Source organism: Manis pentadactyla, chromosome 2 (assembly GCF_030020395.1).
Source record: "Manis pentadactyla isolate mManPen7 chromosome 2, mManPen7.hap1, whole genome shotgun sequence".
Classification (NCBI taxonomy): Eukaryota; Metazoa; Chordata; class Mammalia; order Pholidota; family Manidae; genus Manis; species Manis pentadactyla.
Genome location: NC_080020.1, coordinates 43,461,413 through 43,484,167, shown reverse-complemented (window position 1 = coordinate 43,484,167; position 22,755 = coordinate 43,461,413). Strand labels below are relative to the sequence as shown.

General features: G+C 39.3%; 1 protein-coding gene across 1 annotated transcript in view; it reads right to left on the bottom strand.

Annotated features, from left to right (window-relative positions):
* DOCK2 (dedicator of cytokinesis 2) overlaps positions 1-22,755 on the bottom strand; it is a 412,382-nt gene that overhangs the window by 369,346 nt on the left and 20,281 nt on the right. The window contains exon 2 of the mRNA XM_036884746.2: positions 14,991-15,074. Coding sequence (XP_036740641.2) covers positions 14,991-15,074 — 84 coding nt within the window. The remainder of the gene's footprint in view (positions 1-14,990; positions 15,075-22,755) is intronic.

Genomic DNA, 22,755 nt, shown 5'->3' with positions numbered 1-22,755 from the left:
AACCCAAAATCTGTGGGGTGTGGCAAAGGCAGTTCTAAGAAGAAAGCACATAACAATACATGCTTACCCCAAGAAACAAGAACAATCCCAAAGAAACAGTCTAAAATCACAATTAAAGAAACTAGAAAAGGAAGAACAGATGAAGCCCAAAGTAAGTAGAAGGAGGGACATAATAAAGATCAGAGAAGAAATAAGTAAAATAGAGAAGAGTAAAACAACAGAAAAAAATCAATGAAACCAGGAGCTGGTTCTTTGAGAAAATAAACAAAATAGATAAACCCCTAGCCAGACTTATCAATAAAAAAAAAGAATGTATAAATATAAACAGAATCAGAAACAAAGGATGAATAATCACAATGGATATCACATAAATACAAAAATTATTAGAGAATACTGTGAAAAATTATATGTCAATAAATTGGAAAACCTGGAAGAAATGGACAACTTCCTAGAAAAATACAGCCTTCCAAGACTGATCCAGGAAGAAACAGAAAATCTGAACAGACCAATTACCAGCAATGAAATGAAACTGGTAATTAAAAAACTCCCCAAAAAACAAAACACCATGTCCAGATGGCTTCACAACTGAATCCTACCAAACACTTAAAGAAGAGCTAATACTCATCCTTCTTAAAGAATTCCAAAAAAGTAGAAGAGGATGGAACACTTTCAAATTCATTCTATGAGGCAGCATCACTCAAATATCAAAACCAGATAAAGACACAACAAAAAAAAAAGAAAATTACAGACCAATATCTCTGATGAACATAGTTGCAAAAATTTTCAACAAATATTAGCAAATCAAATTCAAAAACAAATGAAAAGATCATCTATCATGATTAAGTGGGATTTATCCCAAGGATACAAGGATGATACAATATCTGTAAATCAATATTATACACTGCATTAACAAAAAGAAGGATAAAAACCATAAATTATCTCAACAGATGTTGAAAAAGCACTTGACAAAATTCAACAACCATTCATGATAAATACTCTCAATAAAATGGGTACAGCAGGTATGTACCTCAACCTGATAAGGGCCATATATGGCAAACCCATAGCCAACATCGTATTTAATGGTGAAAAGCTGAAAGCTTTTCCTGTAAGATCAGGAATAAGACAAGGATGCCCACTCTCCCTACTTTTATGCAACACAAGTACTGGAGGCACTAGCCACAGCAACTAGACAACACAAAGTGGTAAAAGGCACCCAAATTGGTAAGGAAGAAGTTAAACTCTATTTGCAGATAACATGATATTATACATAGAAAACCCTAAAGAATCCACCAAAAAACTACTAGAATAACTGAATTCAGCAAAGTTGCAGGATACAAAATTAATACACAAAAATCTGTTCCATTCCTATATGCTAACAATGAACTAGCAGAAAGAGAAATCAGGAAAACAACTCCACTTACAATTTCATCAAAAAGAATAAAATACCTAGGAATAAACCCAACCAAAGAGGTGAAAGATCTGTACTCTGAAAACTACAAGACCTCATTAGAGAAATTAAAGAAGACAAAATAAATGGAAATCTATCCCATGCTAATGGATAGGAAGAATTAATGTTGTCAAATGGCCATCCTGCCCAAAGCAATGTATATATTCAATGCAAAACTATCAAAATACCAACAGCATTCTTTAATAAACTAGAATAATTCTAAAATTCATATGGAACCACAAAAGATTCTGAGTAGCCAAAGCAATCCTGAGAAAGTAGAATAAAGCTGAGAGAATTACACTCCCCAACTTCAAGCTCTACTACAAAGCCACAGTAATCAAGACAATTTGGTACTGGCACAAGAACAGACCCATAGACCAACGGAACAGACTAGGGAGCCCAGATATAAACCCAAGCATATATGGTCAATTAATATGTGATAAAGGAGCCATGGACATACAATGGGGAAAGGACAGTCTCTTCAACAGTTGGTGTTGGCAAAACTGGACAGCTACATACAAGAGAATGAAACTGGATTATTGTCTAACTCCATATATGAAAGTAAACTCTAAATGGTTCAAAGACCTGAATGTAAGTCATGAAACCAAAAAACTCTTAGAAGAAAATATACACAAACATCTCTTGAATGTAAGCATGAGCAACTTTTTCCTGGACACATCTCTTTGGGCAAGAAAAACAAAATAAAAAATGAACACATGGGACTGCATCAAACTAAAAAGTTTCTGTACAGCAAAGAATACCACCAACAGAAAAAAAAAAAAGCATCTTACAGTATGTGAGAATATATTTGTAAATGACTCATCTCATAAGGGGTTATGTTATTATCTGATAATAGTCAAAATATATAAATAACTCATGTGCCTCAATACCCAAAAAACAAATAACCCAGTCAAAAAATAGACAGAGGAGGAGGCGGAGCCAAGATGGCGGTGTGAGTAGGACAGTGGGAATCTCCTCCCAAAAACATACATATTTTTGAAAATACAACAAATACAACTACCCCTAAAAGAGAGACCAGAAAATACAGGAAAACAGCCAGACTACATCCATACCCACGAGAACCCAGTGCCTCGCGAAGGGGGTAAGCTACAAGCCCCGGCCCAGCGGGAGCCGAGCGCCCCTCCCCCCAGCTCCCGGTGGGAGGAGAGGAGTCGGAGCGCGGAAGGAGAGGGAGCCCAGGACTGCTAAACTCCCAGCCCTAGCCATCCGGACCAGAGTGCAGACACACAGTGCGTGGGGTGCTGGATACTAGAGAAGCAGGACAGTAAGACCTGTGAGCAGGTCCCTGCAGCCGGAGCCCCTGGGACAAAGAAAAGCAAGTGCTTTTTGAAAGTCTTAAAGGGACAGGGACCCCACAGCTGGACGGAAGTGTCCCGGGACACTTAGCCCAGCAGCTGGGAATCCCGGGGAACTCCGGGCACCCTAACCCCCTGGGCAGCAGCCCTGAGATCCCTCATGGTGATAACAGCCCCCGTCCATTCCCCCTCTGGTGCACCGCCATAGCAGAGCAGCAGCCTGAGGCTGGCCATGCCCACAGCAAGGGAGCCTCCTCCCTAGCGGCTGGGCAAGAAACAGAGACCCAGTCTATGTGCAATTGCCCAATACAAGCCGCTAGGGGTCGCTGTTATCTGAGTAAATAAAGGCCAGGAGCAAGTGGAAAGGGTCTTGGTTCTCCCAGCTGACAGACGAGTCAATAGCATACCACTGCATCTATCAACATGAAAAAGAAAAAAAATTTGATCCAGACCAGACTAACTCAGACATCTTTCACATCCTCCCCTGAGAAGGAATCTGGGGAGATAGATTTAACCAATCTTCCTGAAAAAGAATTCAAAACAAAAGTCATAACCATGCTGATGGACTTGCAGAGAAATATAGAAGAACTAAGGAGGGAGAATACAGAAATAAAACAATCTCTGGAAGGACTTCAAAACAGAATGGACGAGATGCAAGAGACCATTAATGGACTAGAAATCAGAGAACAGGAATGCAGAGAAGCTGATGCAGAGAGAGATAAAAGGATCTCCAGGAATGAAAGAATATTAAGAGAATCAAAACAGAACAATATTCGCATAATAGGAGTACCAGAAGAAGAAGAGAGACAAAAAGGGATAGAGAGTGTCTTTGAAGAAATAATTGCTGAAAACTTCCCCAAACTAGGGGAGGAAATGGCTTCTCAGACCACAGAAGCACACAGAACTTCCATGACAAGGGACCCAAGGAGGGGAACACCAAGACACATAATAATTAAAATGGCAAAGATCAAAGACAAGGACAGAGTATTAAAGGCAGCCAGAGAGAAAGAAAAGGTCACCTACAAAGGAAAACCCATCAGGCTATCACCAGACTTCTCAACAGAAACCTTACAGGCCCGAAGAGAATGGCATGACATATTTAATGCAATGAAACAGAAGGGCCTTGAACCAAGAATACTGTATCCAGCACAATTATCATTTAAATATGAAGGAGGAATTAAACAATTCCCAGACAAGCAAAAGTTGAGGGAATTTGCCTCCCACAAACCACCTCTACAGCATATCTTAGAGGACTGCTTTAGATGGGAACACTCCTAAAAAGAGCACAGAACAAAACACCCAACATATGAAGAATGGAGGAGGAATAAGAAGGGAGAGAAATAAAGAATCATCAGACAGTGTTTATAATACCTCAATAAGCGAGTTAAGTTAGACAGTAAGACAGTAAAGAAGCTAACCTTGAACCTTTGGTAACCACAAACTTAAAGTCTGCAATGGCAATAAGTACATATCTTTCAATAATCACCCTAAATGTAAATGGACTGAATGCACCAATCAAAAGACACAGAGTAATAGAATGGATAAAAAAGCAAGACCCATCTATATGCTGCTTACAAGAGACTCACCTCAAACCCAAGACATGCACAGATTAAAAGTCAAGGGGTGGAAAAGGATATTTCATGCAAACAACAGAGAGAAAAAAGCAGGTGTTGCAATACTAGTATCAGACAAAACAGACTTCAAAACAAAGAAAGCAACAAGAGATAAAGAAGGACATTACATAATGATAAAGGACTCAGTCCAACAAGAGGATATAACCATTATAAATATATATGCACCCAATACAGGAGCACCAACATGTGTGAAACAAATACTAACAGAATTAAAGGAGGAAATAGAATGCAATGGATTCATTTGGGGAGACTTTAACACACCACTCACTCCAAAGGACAGATCCACCAGACAAAAAATAAGCAAGGACACAGAGGCACTGAACAACACACTAGAACAGATGGACCTAATAGACAAGTATAGAACTCTACATCCAAAAGCAACAGGATACACATTCTTCTCAAGTGCACATGGAACATTCTCAAGAATAGACCACATACTAGGCCACAAAAAGAGCGTCAGAAAATTCAAAAAGATTGAAATCCTACCAACCAACTTCTCAGACCACAAAAGTATAAAACTAGAAATAAATTGTACAAAGAAAGCAAAAAGGCTCACAAACACATGGAGGCTTAACAACATGCTCCTAAATTATCAATGGATCAATGACCAAATCAAAATGGAGATCCAGCAATATATGGAAACAAATGACAACAACAACACAAAGCCCCAACTACTGTGGGACGCAGCGAAAGCAGTCTTAAGAGGAAAGTATATGGCAATCCAGGCATATTTAAAGAAGGAAGAACAATCCCAAATGAATAGTCTAATGTCACAATGATCAAAATTGGAAAAAGAAGAACAAATGAGGCCTAAGGTCAGCAAAAGGAGGGACATAATAAAGATCAGAGAAGAAAAAAATAAAATTGAGAAGAATAAAACAATAGAAAAAAAATCAATGAAACCAAGAGATGGTTCTTTGAGAGAATAAACAAAATAGATAAGCTTTTAGCCAGACTTATTAAGAGAAAAAGAGAATCAACACACATCAACAGAATCAGAAACAAGAAAGGAAAAATCATGACGGACCCCACAGAAATACAAAGAATTATTAGAGAATACTGTGAAAACCTATATGCTAACAAGTTGGGAAACCTAGGAGAAATGGACAACTTCCTAGAAAAATACAACCTTCCAAGACTGACCGAGAAAGAAACAGAAAATCTAAACAGACCAATTACCAGCAATGAAATTGAAGTGGTAATCAAAAAACTACCCAGGAACAAAACCAAATGGATTTACCTCAGAATTTTATCAAACATACAGAGAAGACATAATACCAATTCTCCTTAAAGTTTTCCAAAAAATAGAAGAGGAGGGAATACTGCCAAACTCATTCTATGAAGCCAACATCACCCTAATACCAAAACCAGGCAAAGACCCCACCAAAAAAGAAAACTACAGACAAATATCCCTGATGAACGTAGATGCAAAAAGACTCAACAAAATATTAGCAAATCGAATTCAAAAATACATCAAAAGGATCATACACCATGACCAAGTCAGATTCATCGCAGGGATGCAAGGATGGTACAACATTCGAAAATCCATCAACATCATCCACCACATCAATAAAAAGAAAGACAAAAACCACATGATCATCTCCATAGATGCTGAAAAAGCATTCGACAAAATTCGACATCCATTCATGATAAAAACTCTCAGCAAAATGGGTATAGAGGGCAAGTACCTCAACTTAATAAAGGCCATATATGATAAACCTACAACCAACATCATACTGAACAGCGAGAAGCTGAAAGCTTTTCCTCTGAGATCGGGAACAAGACAGGGATGCCCACTCTCCCCACTGTTATTCAACATAGTACTGGAGGTCCTAGCCATGGCAATTAGACAAAACAAAGAAATACAAGGAGTCCAGACTGGTAAAGAAGAAATTAAGCTGTCACTATTTGAAGATGACATGATATTGTACATAAAATACCCTAAAGACTCCACTCCAAAACTACTAGAACTAAAATCGGAATTCAGCAAAGTTGCAGGATACAAAGTTAACACACAGAAATCTGTGGCATTCCTATACACTAACAATGAACTAATAGAAAGAGAAATCAGCTAAACAATTCCATTCGCAATTGCATCAAAAAGAATAAAATACCTAGGAATAAACTTAACCAAGGATGTGAAAGACCTATACCCTGAAAACTATAAGACACTCTTAAGAGAAATTAAAGAGGTCACTAACAAATGGAAACTCATCCCATGCTCCTGGCTAGGAAGAATTAATATTGTCAAAATGGCCATCCTGCCCAAAACAATATACAGATTTGATGCAATCCCTATCAAATTACCAACAGCATTCTTCAATGAACTGGAACAAATAGTTCAAAAATTCATATGGAAACACCAAAGACCCCAAATAGCTAAAGCAATCCTGAGAAGGAAGAATAAAGTGGGGGAGATTTCACTCCCCAACTTCAAGATCTACTACAAAGCCACAGTAATCAAGACAATTTGGTACTGGCACAAGAACAGACCAACGGAACAGAATAGAGCCTCCAAACATTAACCCAAACATATATGGTCAATTAATATTCAATAAAGGAGCCATGGACATACAATGGGGAAATGACAGTCTCTTCAACAGATGGTGCAGGCAAAACTGGACAGCTACATGTAAGAGAATGAAACTGGATCACTGTCTAACCCCATACACAAAAGTAAATTAGAAATGGATCAAAGACTTGAACGTAAGTCATGAAACCATAAAACTCTTAGAAAAAAACATAGGCAAAAATCTCTCAGACATAAACATGAGTGACCTCTTCTTGAACATACCTCCCAGGCAAGGGAAACAAAAGCAAAAATGAACAAGTGGGACTATATCAAGCTCAAAAGCTTCTGTACAGCAAAGGACATGATCAATAGAACAAAAAGTTATCCTACAGTATAGGGGAATATATTTGAAAATGACAGATCCGATAAAGGGTTGACATCCAAAATATATAAAGAGCTCACATACCTCAACAAACAAAAAGCAAATAATCCAATTAATAAATGGGCAGAGGAGCTGAATAGACAGTTCTCTAAAGAAGAAATTCAGATGGCCAACAGACACATGAAAAGATGCTCCACATCGCTTGTCATCAGAGAAATGCAAATTAAAACCACAATGAGATATCACCTCACACCAGTATGGATGGCTATCATCCTAAAGCAAACAAAAACAAATGTTGGCGAGGTTGTGAAGAAAGGGGAACCCTCCTACACTGCTGGTGGGAATGTAAATTAGTTCAACCATTGTGGAGAGCAGTATGGAGGTTCCTCAGAATGCTCAAAATAGAAATACCATTTGACCCAGGAATTCCACTCCTAGGAATTTACCCTAAGAATACAGCAGCCCAGTTTGAAAAAGACAGATGCACCCCTATGTTTATCGCTGCACTATTTACAATAACCAAGATATGGAAGCAACCTAAATGTCCATCAGTAGATGAATGGATAAAGAAGATGTGGTACATATACACAATGGAATATTACTCAGCTATAAGAAAAAAGCAGATCCTACCATTTGCAACAACATGGATGGAGCTAGAGGGTATTATGCTCAGTGAAATAAGCCAGGCAGAGAAAGACAAGTACCAAATGATTTCACTCATACGTGGAGTATAAGAACAAAGGAAAACTGAAGGAACAAAACAGCAGCAGAATCACAGAACCCAAGAATGGACTAACAGTTACCAAAGGGAAAGGGACTGGGGAGGATGGGTGGGAAGGGAGGGATAAGGGCAGGGAAAAAGAAAGGGGGCATTACGATTAGCATGTATAGTGGGGGGGCACGGGGAGGGCTGCGCAACACAGAGAAGACAAGTAGTGATTTTACAGCATCTTACTACACTGATGGACAGTGACTGTAAAGGGGTATGTGAGGGGGACTTTGTGAAGGGGGGAGCCTAGTAAACATAATGTGCTTCATGTAATTGTAGATTAATGATACCAAAAAAAAAAAAAAATAGGCAGAGGACCTGAACAAACATTTCTCCAAAGAAGAAATACAAATGGCCAACAAGCACATGTAAAGATGCTCCACATCACTAATCATCAAGGAAATGCAAATTAAAACCACAATGAGATATCACCTCATACCAGTCAGAAAGGCCACTATGCAAAAGACAAGAAATAACAAGTGTTGGAGAGGATATGGAGAAAAGGGAAGTCTCCTGCACTGTTGGTAGGACTACAAATTGGTGCAATTGCTGTGGGAAACAGTATGGAGGTTCCTCACAAAACTAAAAATAGAAATACCATTTTACCTAGTAATTTTACTCCTAGGAATTTACCTGATTCGAAAATATATATGCACCCCTATGTTTATCGGCACACTGTTTACAATAGCGAAGATATGGAAGCAACCTAAATGTCAATCAATACATGAATGGATAAAACAGAGTTGGTACATATATACAATGGGATATTATTCAGCCATAAGAAGAAAAGAAAACCTGTCATTTGTAACAACATAGACGGATCTAGAGGGTATTATGCTCAGTGAAATAAGCCAGGCAGAGAAAGACAAATACCATATGATTTCACTTATTTGTGGAACATAAAAACAAAGCAAAACAGAAGGAACAAAAAGCAGTAGCCTCATAGACACTGAGAAGCAACTAGTGGTTACCAAGGGAGAGGGGTTGGGATTGGGTAGGAGCAGGGGAAGGGGAAGGGGAGAGGGACAAAGTGGCACAATAATTCACAATCACAATATAAGTTGATCACAGGGACTACTGAACCACTGTGATGTACATTGGAAACCAACATAAGATTATATATTAACAATACTTCAATAAAAGTACTGTTTTTATTAAAAGTGTTCCCCTCTTACCCTAAAAGCAAAGCACCGAGATGGGTCAAAATCACTCTCTGTGGAGTTGTGAGTGTGGAGATTGCTACATGGCTCTGGGTGCATCCCACTCTAAAGTGGTAGATTCAAAATTTCTCAGAGCTCTTTGTAACCAAACCAAGAATGAGGTAATGCACATGTGCTATCTTAGAAAAGCTATGCCTTACCCTAAAAAAAGCAAAGACCCTGCATCAACCTCTTCTCTCACTCCTTCCCCTTGTTTCATTTTACCATTAAGTGAAAAGAAAAAGCTCCTGGGGAACCACTGTCTAGAAAGACTATTCTCTTTCCCAATAAAAGTGGACCCCCATGACCCAGACAAGCATGGGATAGGACTTTTCCTGTTGTTCCAGAAAGGTAGGCTCAGTTAAAAAATGGGGTGGAGCAGACATTCCCTCTGAAGAACTTATAAAGAAGAATCTAAACAAGTTGGGTCAACCCCAAGGAATACCCCCCACTGTAGCCTATGTAATCAGAAAAGACAGATCTTTGGAGGTGGCATTTCTGCCTTAGGAATGAATGGTTATGGAGAAAGTGAAGGTTCCTATGGCCAGGATTCTCACCTGGCCCTGGTCAGTAACCACTCACTACACATGTGTGGGCAGTACGTTATTACTGACTCTACAGAACAAGCTCTGCCCAGTGCTCTGGGCTGCATGGCTGCAGGGCTATAAGGCTGCAGGAGAGCAGAGATTGGAGTGGTGGCAGCGCTGAGGACAGAGACTGAGATGGCTGCAAGGACAGAGAGGCCCAGAGGCAGAGACCAGCTTGCTGCATGCAGACTCGCTCTGAGTGGACAGGATTCTGTGATTGGCCTGCCGTCAAAGGGGATAAAGTCAGGTATGAGTCCTTTCACCTCAAGAACATGCAACTGTCTTTTTTTCAGTCTCACTGAATCCATAGTGAACTTGTTCAGGGCTGAAACCCATTGGCAAGACAATGATATAGCTCAGCCACCCTCAAACCAAATCTGAGTATGGGGGTGCAGCCCAGGAGATTCACTCAGAAGTGTTGGGGGCATCTGGCATCTCAGTCCCAGTTGTATGGCAATTTGTGCAGGGGACTGGCAGATTTTTTAGCTTATTTGGTTAAGGAAGGCAGAGAACTGGAAAGAGAGCACCCCAAATTACCTTCCCCCGACTAGCCTTGTTTAAGCACAGGAAGGTGGCATTAAACTGGAGATAGGATTGTAGTCTTCCTTTGAGATGTCATTAAATATCAGGAAAGATGTCAACCAAATGTGACTGAAGGAAGCGATCAGAGAAAAATAGTACTACTTTTTTATGTTTATCCCCCCATAAGGAGTTCTGACTGCTCAATAAACATATGTTTTTCTTCACATCTAAAATCAGGACACAGAATGTTTATGCTTCCTCTAGGTATAAGAGGCAGCCTGAGATATGTAATATGGACAAAGAAATAAGCATTAAGATGTTTAAGGCTTAACAATGGGTATCCTTCTCAGCTGTTTTTATCATGACAAAATATGATCTTTATAATAAAAAGTTAATCAGAATGTTTGAGCTCTAATAAAAGGAAATTCATTCATGTCTAAGGTTCCAGGTCAGTTTCTTATTTTCCCCCATTTATCCAGCTGCATAAATTTAATAGAGAGGCAAGGAAAGTCTAGCCTCACCCATTCCAGGCAATCAGAGGGCCAGCTTCCAGGTTTCTGGGTCATATTATAAAGATACATACCTGCCAGTCTTTATGTAACTCTGTATAATGGGGTAAGAGATAGAATGAACAAAGAACACCTGGGAACCAGGTATAGAACTAGATTGCTTCTCTACTTTCTACACATAACAAGCCAGGAGCAAGATAATTATAATACATTTCACAAGTGAGAAAACTGAAGCCTACCTACCCAATTTCACACAGCTAATGGGTAGTAGAGGAGAGAATAACTTTCTGATTCAAAAGCCCATGTTCTTTCTACCATTTTTTTTAAAGGAGGGAAGATTTTAAAACTATTGAAAAGTAAAAAGAATATAACAATTACTTTCCTACCACCTAGAATTAATCATTGCTAATATCTAGGGAGATATGTGCTTTGAATCTTCAAGACTGTATTATTTTTGTCTAAAACCAATATGTGCTGTTTTAAAGAATTTAAACTAAGCAGAGAAATACCAATATAAAAGCTGAAGCAATCATCACAAATGCCATTACCCAGAGGAGAAAGATAAAAAACACTATTAACATCATTTCAGTCAACTTTTCAGTTATATTTATACACAAAGAATGAGAGATGGACAAATAGATAAAACATGATTTTTAAAATAATCTCATAAAAACCAGCAAATAGTAAAGATATTACATAAATAACAATCTCAAGCTTAATCTTATTTGTATTTGACAGAAGAAAAACAAATCAAGTAAAATTAAAGGAAATGTTGAAATTTCAATCAAATGTTTCTTGTTCTAAAAAAGATTTCCTAAAATGTCCTCTAAAATGAAAGTAGTTAAGAAAAACATTAAAAGATCACAGTGGTTATGGGTTTTTTTAGTTACATGTTGTGGGGAAAATGGGAGTTCCTGTGGCCAGGATCCTCACCTAAATTACGTGATGATGTAACTGGCCTGCTGCTAGGCTACTGCTTCCACACCCTAGGCAATAAGCTGCTGTTGACTGAGTCACTATATAAAGAGCTCTACCCAGTGCTGGGCGGAGGCAGAGATGGAGGTGGGTTATGGACTTCAGACTTGCGGGATGCAGATATGAATCCAAGGCTCAACCTCCTAGGGGGAGAATAAAAACGGGTACAAACCCATTACCCCAAGAACATTCTGTTGTCATTTCTCCATTTCACTGAATCCATAGTGAAGTTGCTTGGGGCTGAAACCCTCAGGCAAAAAACATGTTTTTTTTATAATCAGTATTGACCAACTCAAAGAGACATCATTGACTTAATCTATTCTCTTCCATTCTCCTCTCCACTTCTCAATTTTATTAATTTTTTCACATTGTCCAGTTTCCTAACAATAATATTCTTTTGGTTACCACAAATGCTTTGACTTTTTATACTAAATTTTATAAATTGACTCATTTGGATTGAATGTTTCCTTTTATCACAGATTTTCAATTTCTATATTTTAAATTTTAACTCATCTCAATCAGCTGGATTTTATTTTTCAAGTAGGTTTCTGCAAAAGGGTTGCATGGGCATGCACAATTTCTTTCTACTACACCATTTTGACTAATTTTTACTAAGATTGTGGTTTTTACTTTTTTTATATTTGCAAGGAACTGTTTTTCAATCCGAATCATAGGTAGAATTCCCCATCTGCAAAGCAGACCCCAGGCCTGATCTCAGAGCCTTTAGCCATCCAGGGCCCTCAGGGAAATCCAACGATCCCATAAATTCTAGTTTGGAAACCCTATATGGGTATATCTATGATAAGTTCTAATAATTTCCATACCAATTCCTCAGATATCTAGACTCATTCTAAGAGACTTCTGAACATTGTATTTTCAAAGTATTCATGAATTGCCAATCACTCACTCAATTAGTATGCCCAGTTCTTTCCAGAAAGGTATTGTGGCTACTTATTGCAGAGACTGTAAAATAAAACTAATAAAAGAGAATTAAAAATGGAAGACAAAAAAGTTTTCTAAAAAAAAATTCTAACCAAAGAGGTTAGAAGCAAGGATGCTTATCTAAAAGACAGATAAAACTGGCTTGAGTCAGCAAGTACAGCCTTTCTAAAGGTCAGGCTCCAGGCCAGGCAAAAGTAACAGGAGGCTCTAAGTACATACAACCTGTGTGGTCAGTTGTTGCCCTCAAACACTTTCCCTAGGGAAACTGCATGAAAAGGAGGAGAAAAAACTCATCTAAATTAAAAAATGTAGGACCCCAGAAAATAATTACTGAGGGTTTTTCACTGTCTGGGTAGGCATGGGGTGGAGGAAAGAATGTAGGCCTGTGGGCATGGAGTGGAGAACACAGCCGCATTTACTGCATGACCTTAGGCGAGTTGTTTCTCTTCCCTGAGCCTTGGTTGCTCACTTGCAAAGCTGAGGTCTCATGCCTGTTCCTCAGGATTAGCATTCAGTAGCACATAAGAGACACCAAGGAGTGGTCTTGCCATTTGTATTTTCATTATTTGCCTTGATTGCTTATCTACCACAGGATAGAACTAAATGTACTGCATTGTGGAAAGGGCATGGGGTTTGGAATCACATCCCCTTCCCTCTCCCTACTCTCAAGTCTCATTCACTCTGTGTAAAAGGTAAAGGCCAGACTGGGATCTTTTGAGGTTCAGACATGGAAAAGTGCACGGTATTCTCCTGTATATAACCCAAAATAACAATAATACTATAGCATAAAATAAATGTAGGAAGGTGAACCAAGTTCCTATTTCCCCCATTTGACACTTTTAAAGCTGTTTTGAAATATCAAATACTAAATTATTCCCCCGCAAAAAAGGTTTTCTGTTTGCTTTTAGCTTCAGATTTGTGTGTGTGTGTGTATGTATCTGTGTTTAGGTGTTTAGGTGTGTGTATGTTTGTGTGTGAATATGTGTATATGTATCTCTGTGTGTGCATGTGTTTGTGTGCAAATTCTGCAGAATTTTTCAGAATTGCCTTGGAAGTTACGTAGAACTAATCCAGCTCTGGAGATACTACCTATCCTGCAGGTGGCTGCAAGGAGTAGCTAGTCTAATATATTATAAAGAATTTAGCACAGTGCCCCCATCTGTAGTAAGAACCTAAAGATGGCTAGTTCTGTAGACAACCTCCTTCCCTCTGGCTGTGTTTTTCCCCTTGAGGAAGCCTTCTTAACAGCCTGCCTTCTGCCCATCCTTACTTCTATCCCAGGACAGGAGATTTTCCCTGAGAGATTAGCTGTAGGAGAAGGAGAGATCTGGATGCTCAGTCCATTCTGCTCTTCTTTCTCGTTATTCTGCATGGCCACAAGAAGGACACACTCTATGCCCTCCATGCAGTAGCACTATAGGCAGTCCCAGCAGGAGGACCATAGTGGTCCATCTGGGCCAGTGATGGCTGGAATAGCCTGCCTGATTGTGGTCGACATATTAGCAAGCTCATCTGACTCTTACGCCCAAGCTGTGCTACCAATATCAATTTTACCAGTGACACAGATGATATATTGATTTCATGGGTCCAAGGTCATTAGCCTTTGTGAAAAATTTTTAAAAGCATCCCCTATCACCACCACTATAGGTGGACACATCCCAGTAGACAGTTGGCTTCACGGGAGGATGGCATCTCTAAGGGAAAGAGGAGATGCTACTTTACCCAAGACAGGGCTTCCAGCTTGCAAAAGGAAGTATGCTCTTCTGCTTGGACCAGATGTAGTGTCCAAACCACACAGCTGTACACAGTAGTCCTGGAATCAGGGTATAATTTACCAGGCCCTTCAAAACCCTAGTAATGCTGATTTTCCTTTTTACTGGTATTGATACTAATAAAAAAAAGTGTATCTAGAAGGTATCAGAGGCCCAAACAGCCCCTTGGCTATGGCAAACAGAGAACACAATGAACATCAAACCATCCATTCAGGCCTTTGCTACTAACACAAATTCCTAAGATAAAAAAGCATCATTTTTAGTAAATTCTAATTAGTAGTATTAAGAAAAGGTACTCAAACAGACTGTACAGTCACAGGTTCCAAGAGAGGGCTGGAAGTGCTGGGTGTGCACTGTAGGCATCTCATCAGCACCATCAGCCAGGTATTCCAGGACCCATGGGTCACCTGGGACACTGACTCACCTCCACAGGTCTCCTGTATTCTCACGACATCGCCAATCTGCAGGGAGAGTTGGGGGACTCCATTCCCTTGGAAGTTGTATATGGCTGTGAAATGAAAGAGAGAAGCAGCCTGGTGAGACCTCTGGATACCGAGAATCACTGCTCCTTCCTGCTGTGCCTGCCTTGAGTTAATGCAGTCCATACAGGCTAAACAAACACATTTCAGAAACTCACAGGAGTCAGGGCAGAGCCAGCCTGGCTCCTAAAGACTCCACTCATTAACCAAACCTCACCTGTCTTTAGCACAGGTCTTACACTCCAGTCTGGGTGACAAGAAGGGTGTTATATCATCTACCATTGGTTGACATCTTACTCTATGCCAGGCATGTGCTCAGCACACCTCATTCCATTCTCACAGCAACCCTGTGAGGTATGAACTTTGATCCCATTTTACAGAAGGGAAAACAGGCACTGAGTGGTTAAACAATTTGGCCAAAGTCATCAGGTTAGGAAGTGATAGGAAAATCAGTATCTCACTTCCATAATCTCAGCCACTATGATGGGCTACTTGCTGGTCCCCAATGACTCCATCCTGGTGTCAACTGCCTAAACTGCCAGTCTCGCCATCACTCAAAGGCCACACAACCTTTATTGTCTACGGAAGCCATATATTTCTTTTACCCACCTCTAAACAACCTTTGTTCCTCTACCTAAAGATTCCTGTTTCTTGGCCTTCACAAAAGCAAATCCTTCAGGTCAGAGTCCTGCTTCCTCCATGAGACCCTCTCTGGCTTTTCCAGGTCACAGTGACTCCCTACTTTCTAATGATTGGCAGGACTCATGTAAGTACCTAACATTCAAGGGTTGCTCTGCTTTCCATTTACATTGTCAGTTCCTGGGGAGCAGTAGCTGGTTATGAACACTTCCAGAATCCTCTCTGTGTTGCCAATGCCTCACGAACATGAGACCATGCCCTGCCATTGCAGTGCTCAGGCCTGGCACAGCATCACTTGCTGAGTGAGGACTAGGCCACACTGTTAACCTAGATTAGGAAAACAGATTTTCCAAGGGCTAAAATGGAACCACCAGCTTGGGAGGCCTTTAAAAACAGGATAGGAAACAATATGTGTGGCTTAAGGTAAGCTTCTCAGGAGAATGGACAGTATGATCCTATAAGGCTGTCATCATCTTTCATACAGCAGACATTCAGTAAGTGCCTACAATGTGCCAGGCACATACTAGGTGCTAATTTTGCTCTTTTGGTAAACACACAAGTAGATATAAGTTTATAAAATATAATACATGTGATGGACAAAACAAATAGTGTCTCCTAGAGAGCAACAGGGGACATTGATTCTTATTGGTATAGTTAGGAAAGACTCTACAAGTTGATATATGAAGTATTCAAACAAGTCAGCTATGGGGACAGCAAGGGGAAGGACATTTCAGGAAAAGGGAAAAGCATGTGCAATGGCCCGGAGGAAGGAAGATACTTAGCATATTCAGAGAACATAAAGGAAACTGCTGAGTGGAGTATGGTAAGAGAGGAGAGGGTGACAGAAGACGAGTTTGGAGATGCGGGTCATGCAGGGGTATCATGATGAGTTTGGGCTTTATCCCAAAAGACTGGGAAGCTGGAGGGATTTTATGTATTTATTTAGAAATCGTTTTATGGAGATACAATTTGCCCATTTAAAATGTATAATTCAATTATTTATTCATAGAGTTGTGCACCCATCACCATGATTAATTTTAAAACATTCTCATCACTTCAAAATGTCCCCCTGCCCCCAAATAGCCACTAATCTACTTTCTGTCTCTATTGATTTCCTTCTTCTGAACATTTCATATAAATAGAATCATATAATATGTGGTCTTTTGTGACTGGCTTCTTTCACTTAGCCCAATGTTTTCAAGATATGTTGTAGCACCTATCAGTACTTCATTCCTTTTTGTGGCTAAATAATACTTCATTGTATAACTAAACCAACTTTCATTTATACATACACCAGTGGATGGAAGGTTGAAAGGTATTAATTAGGGGAGTGATATAACTTCATTACACTGACTATTATTCTTGCTGCTGTGTGGACAGTGGATGGATGCAGGCAGAGTGGACATGGGGCGGCCCATGAGAAGGCAGTTGCTTAATTTCTCTAATCCCAGTCTAATCTCGGTGGTCTCCAGCCTAAGAAGAGACTCCCTGCTAATGAACTATATGACCAAAAATGGCAGAAGGCAGATAGAACTAAAAGAGAGGAACCAAGAGTCCTCCTGGTAGTTCTACCACTGACTCAATTAATTCCCTCTCTTTTTGGTTCTCAGTTTCCTCATAGTCAAAAAAAACCAAAATGCATTAAAAAACTACTTTGTAGGGTTATATTAGCAAATTGGTGGAGTAGGGATCTTCAAGTGCCTGTCTCTCCAAAGAAGCAATGAAAAATCTGGCAAAAATGTCAGAATCAACTTCATCTGAACTCTGCAAAGTGCTCAAATTTTAAAGCAAGCCAGGCAACTGCAACCTGGTAAAGCTTTGCAACATTTTAACTTATCCTTGTCTCATCCTTTACTCCCCATCTCGGTGGCAGTATTAAAGATAATATTCCATGTCTCTGGTGTGGATTTCTGGAACCAGAGGGAGCATAGTGGACCTTGTCCCAAGAAATAGTAGTTGTCTGTTTTAATTTCTCTGTGGGCTCTCTGAAGAGCTAAAGCCATTAGTTTCCATTTATTTCCTTGACTTGGGACTGTAATAGAGCAGGTAAACATCTATTTTAAGGGCATTGGTCAAAAACATTTCAGGCAAAAGAAATGCCTGCTCCTATGTGAGACAAATAACACAGGTTGGGGCAGACAATAATCCCACCAATAAGCTTAGAAGGAAAGGCCTAGAAGTGAAATGTTTTGGAGAATAAGAGCTTTGAAGACTATCCATTTATACCAGGGATCTAGAAGGCTATTTACAAGTTGGATATATGTTGAGAAAGGATATTAGAAAGCTGTAAGCTCTCAACCCTGGTTGACCTTCAAGCTCCATGCAGGCAGGAAATGCAGACTAAGGCAGACTTGTAAATGGCCTGGCTATGTGTTTAAGGTATACCCCAACACACACACACACACACACACACACACACACACACACACACACACACACACATACACACACACACACACACACACACACACAGAGTCCAGATGCAAAGACCAGATTTTTTTTCAACTCCAGGCATTTGGAGACTTTGGTGACCTCATGCAACAAATAATATAATCTTCACAAAAATATTTATAAAAGTCACTAAACAAACAAATTACTACAATTGATATGCAGTGACAAGCCCTTACAAGGATGGAGAATGTGACATTCAGCTTAGCACATTGTAATAGTCAAGATATCCATTTTTCAACACTAGATTGAGGCATATAAAGAAACAGAATGACCTATTCACAGGGGGGCAAGAAAGAAATTAATGGAAACCATCCCTGAAGAAGAATAAACTTTGGACTTATGAGGAAAAAACTCTAAATTAATTGTCTTAAATAGGCTCAAATAGCTAAAGAAAACTATCAACAAAGAACTGAATGAAACCAGGAGAATAATATTTCAGAAAATAAAGAACATCATGAAAGAGACAGAAATTATAAAAAGTAATCAAATAGAAATTCTATAACTGAAAAATATAATAAAAAATGTGAAAAATTCATTAAAGAGGTTCAGCAGCAGATTTGAGCAGACAGAAGAAAGAATCAATGACTTTGAAAATCATTTTGAGTTGAGATTTGCCAGACCTGAGGTACAGAAAGAAAACAGAATGAAGAAAATTTAACAGAGCCTAAGTGACCTGTGTGGCACTATCAAGCACACCAACATTCATATAGGAGTTCCATAATGAAAGGGATGATAAAGAGTCAGAAAAAAAAAAATTTGAGGAAATAATGGCCAGAAATTTACATCTGATGGAAGGCATAAATCTGTACACCCAAGAAGCTCAATGAAATCCAAGCAGGATAAACTCAGAGAAATCCACAACGAGACATAATAGTCAAACTGTCAAAAAAGAAAGACAAAAAAAAGTTTTAAAAAGGAAGGGAGAAGCAAGTCATCATATACAAAGAATCCTTAATAAAACTAACAAATGATTTCTCTTTAGAAACCATAGAGGCTAGAAGGCAGTGGGATGACATATTTAACGTGCTGAGAGAAATTAACTGTCAATCATGAATTCTGTATCTCACAAAATTATCCTTCAAAAATGAAAGAGAAATTGATAAACAAAAACAGGGAGTCCATCACTAATAGACAATTGGGAAGACAAATGCATAAAACAATAATTATAAATGTATTATAATGGGCACGCATTGTATAAAGGTGTAATATGTGACAATAACAACACTAAAGGGAAGAGATAGACTTGTATAGAGGATATTTTGTATACTATTGAAGCTAAGTTGGAGCTGAAAAGTACAATAAAACAAACTATATTTTTAATGTAAGATGTTAATTGGAAATCTCAGGTCAACCACTAAGAAAATAACTAAACAATATAGAGAAAAAGTAAATAAGAAAGATTTAAAACAGAAAGCTAGAAAAAAATCATTTAAATACAAAAGAAAACAATAATGAAGAATTGAGGAATAAAAAAAGATGTAAGATATGCAGAAAATAAATAGCAAAATGGAAGAAGTATGTCCTACCCACTTAAGTATAAATGTATTAAACCCTCTTTTCAAATGGCAGAGATTGACAGAAAGGATTAAAAAAAAACAAACATGATGCAATGCTATGCTATCTGCAAAAGACTCACTTTAGATCCAAGGACACAAATAAACTCAGAGTGAAAAAATGGGAAGAAATGTTCCAGGCACATAGTAATGAAAAGAGCACTGTGATGGGAATATTAATATTAGACAAAATAGGCTTTAAGTAAAAAACCGTTAAGCAACCAATATTGGCAAAACGGTCAACACAACAAGAAGATAAGACAATTACAAACCTATACATACTAATAACACAGCACCAAAATACATGAACCAAACATTGACACAATTAAAGGGAGAACTAGACAATTCATTAATACTTGGAAACTCCAATAACTCACCATCAATAATGGATAGAACTAGGCATAAAATCAATAAAGAAACAGAGGACTTGAACAACACATGTATAACCAGACGTAACAGACATATACAGAACACTCCATTACACAACAAGAGAATGCACATCTTCTCAAATGTGCATGGCACATACCCCCAAATAGATCATGTGTTAGGCCACAAAACATGTCTCAATAAATTATCTAAATCATAAAAAGTATTTTTTCCAAAAACAAAGAATGAAACTAGAAATGAATAACAAAAAGAAAACTGAAAAATTCACAAATTATATAAAATAAACAGCATACTCTTAAACAACAATGGGTCAAAGAAGAACTCACAAGGAAAATAATAAAATATTTTGCAGCAAATGAAAATACAACCCACCAAATTTCAGGATACAGTGAAAGCAGTGCTCACATAGGTGAAGGGACCTTAGTGAAGAAATGAGATAAGAACCCTCCTCAAACATAAATAAGAGACATTTATGTTGGTTGCTCTGGCAGAGAAGCATATTCTAAACTGCCCTTTCTTGTCCTCACAACTGCTGCATGACGTGGGTACTATCCCCACTGTTCACAAGAGGAAACAGGTTCAGAAGGTTTGAATGGCTCACCCAAGATCTTCCCCTGCCCACCCAGTGGTAAGTAAGTCACAAAGCCAGGACTCAAACCTGGCCCTGTGTCCTGTTCATTCTCTTTACCCATTACTTCTCCAAGACACCTGGATGGCAGGATTCAGGTGTTCACCAGACCCTGCTTCATACTTCAGTCTTATCACATTCTCTGAGCTGCATTCACTAAGAAAAAAGGAGAAAACTTAGAGGCTATTCAGTCCAAACACTTACACAAATCAGCCCTTTCACCAAGGGACCAAACTAATCTTTGTAGGCATTCAGAGGAATGCAAGTCTCAGTCCTGAGAGACTATCAAGTTTGGGAGTTAAGAGCCAGTATTTTAGAGTCAGGCAGGTATGGAACTTGAGCTCAGTTATGCCTTTTCCTGGCTCTGGCCTCAAGCTGAGGGCTACAGCAAGTGAGTGCACAGGCTTTGCCCTTCAAGGTGCCACTCAGTCAAATGAGCAGTGGAAGCTGGCATTCAACCTGTGATCTGCTTGCCAAGACCTGCACTTTTCCAGGTTCCATGTTTACCAGGGCAGGGGTTTTTTTTTGTTTTTTGTTTTTGTAATCAATGCAAAGTCAATGTAGGGGCCAGTGGCAGCCTGCTTGAGCAGCAACCCCACCTCCCTGAGCATCATTTTCCCCAGCTCTAGAATGGAGCAAATGACGGTCCATAATCTGCAGGGTTCCTAGGAAGTTCATCTGAGATTAATGCACAGAAGGGTCTTAACTCATTTCTGGCCACAAGTTAAGTACTTAATAAATGGTGTCACTTTTCTCTTTATTAGCATTATAATACCTCCTAAAACAATCCATTCAGAACTGCTTCAGAGCTCTTAAGGTCACCTTAAATCTGCTTCCCTGCAGTTTGTAACCAATGGCACTGCCTGGTCAAACTGAATAAAATTAATCCTTTGTCCAAAAGCGATCTTTGAGAGGACCCTCAGGGGACTCAGAAATCTCTTCCCCTGCATAAACATGGTCTATGTCTTCATTTTCCCCACACTCGGCCTGCTTTCAAACCCTGTCCCCACACAGGTTGCTGGCGTCTGCACACACTCCAGCTCGCTGGTAATCCTGACTTGCACTCTCCACTCCCTGCCCCCTGAAACCCCAGCAGTCTGGCTAAGGATATGTCTGCCCCATGCCTGGGCAGGGCCATGGAGGTAACTATTTCTAACAGAAGAAAAACATCCAGAATATGTTTGCCTCTGGAGCCCTGGCAAATTAGGTCTGTCCATCAGGTATTTGGAGGGCAGGTCAAGTCTGTTTTGTTCCCTCTGTCTTCCCATCTTTATCTCTTCTTCACCCTTTGCCCAGTTCTGTCAGGTGAGAAGGTTCCAATCAATCAGCTTAAGAATATGTCTTAGGCAGATCTTGAAACTTGGTACTCAACATGAAGGTCTGTGTTCATTCCAAGGACTCACATCTTAGGAAAATATATAAGTAATTAATGTTGCCATTTTATTTTATAAATGTATGTCTGCCTTTGCATAAGGGCCTCCATTTTCAAGGCTCATTTGGGGAAAAGCAGACATTACTGACAAAGGAAGTGGCTTTGCATACCAATGCCCAATTCTGTTAAGTTTTCTAAATGACTAACAGGAAACTTTGAACCAGAATGCCACTCTTTGCTAAAGTTTGACTGCGTATCTATGGTCCTCACCTAAGTTGTTTCTGAGCAGTGAAAGAACAGATCATCTTTTTCCCCATTCCCTGCAGGCCTAACAACTCTCAACTCTTGAGTAAGAAGTGGAAACAGCAATAAAAGATAAGGAAGATATAAGGCAGAGAATAAGTAAAAATCACTGAAATCAGAGTCTGACCCACCTTGGCCACACCCACCCACTGAAAATAGACATGTGGCAGAAGAATTCCCTCAGATGCCCATTCTAGGTTCCTTTTCATATGAGGTCCCAGGCCCTGGAGATACTGACACATCCCCATGGAGGATCTGACTGCTCCCTGTATCAAAGTACTATACTCAGAAACCAAGGCAGCAGCTGGTTCCTGACAAGCCCATCCAGACCGAAATACTTATGGCCAAAGATCAAAGGGATGTTTCAAGTTACCAGG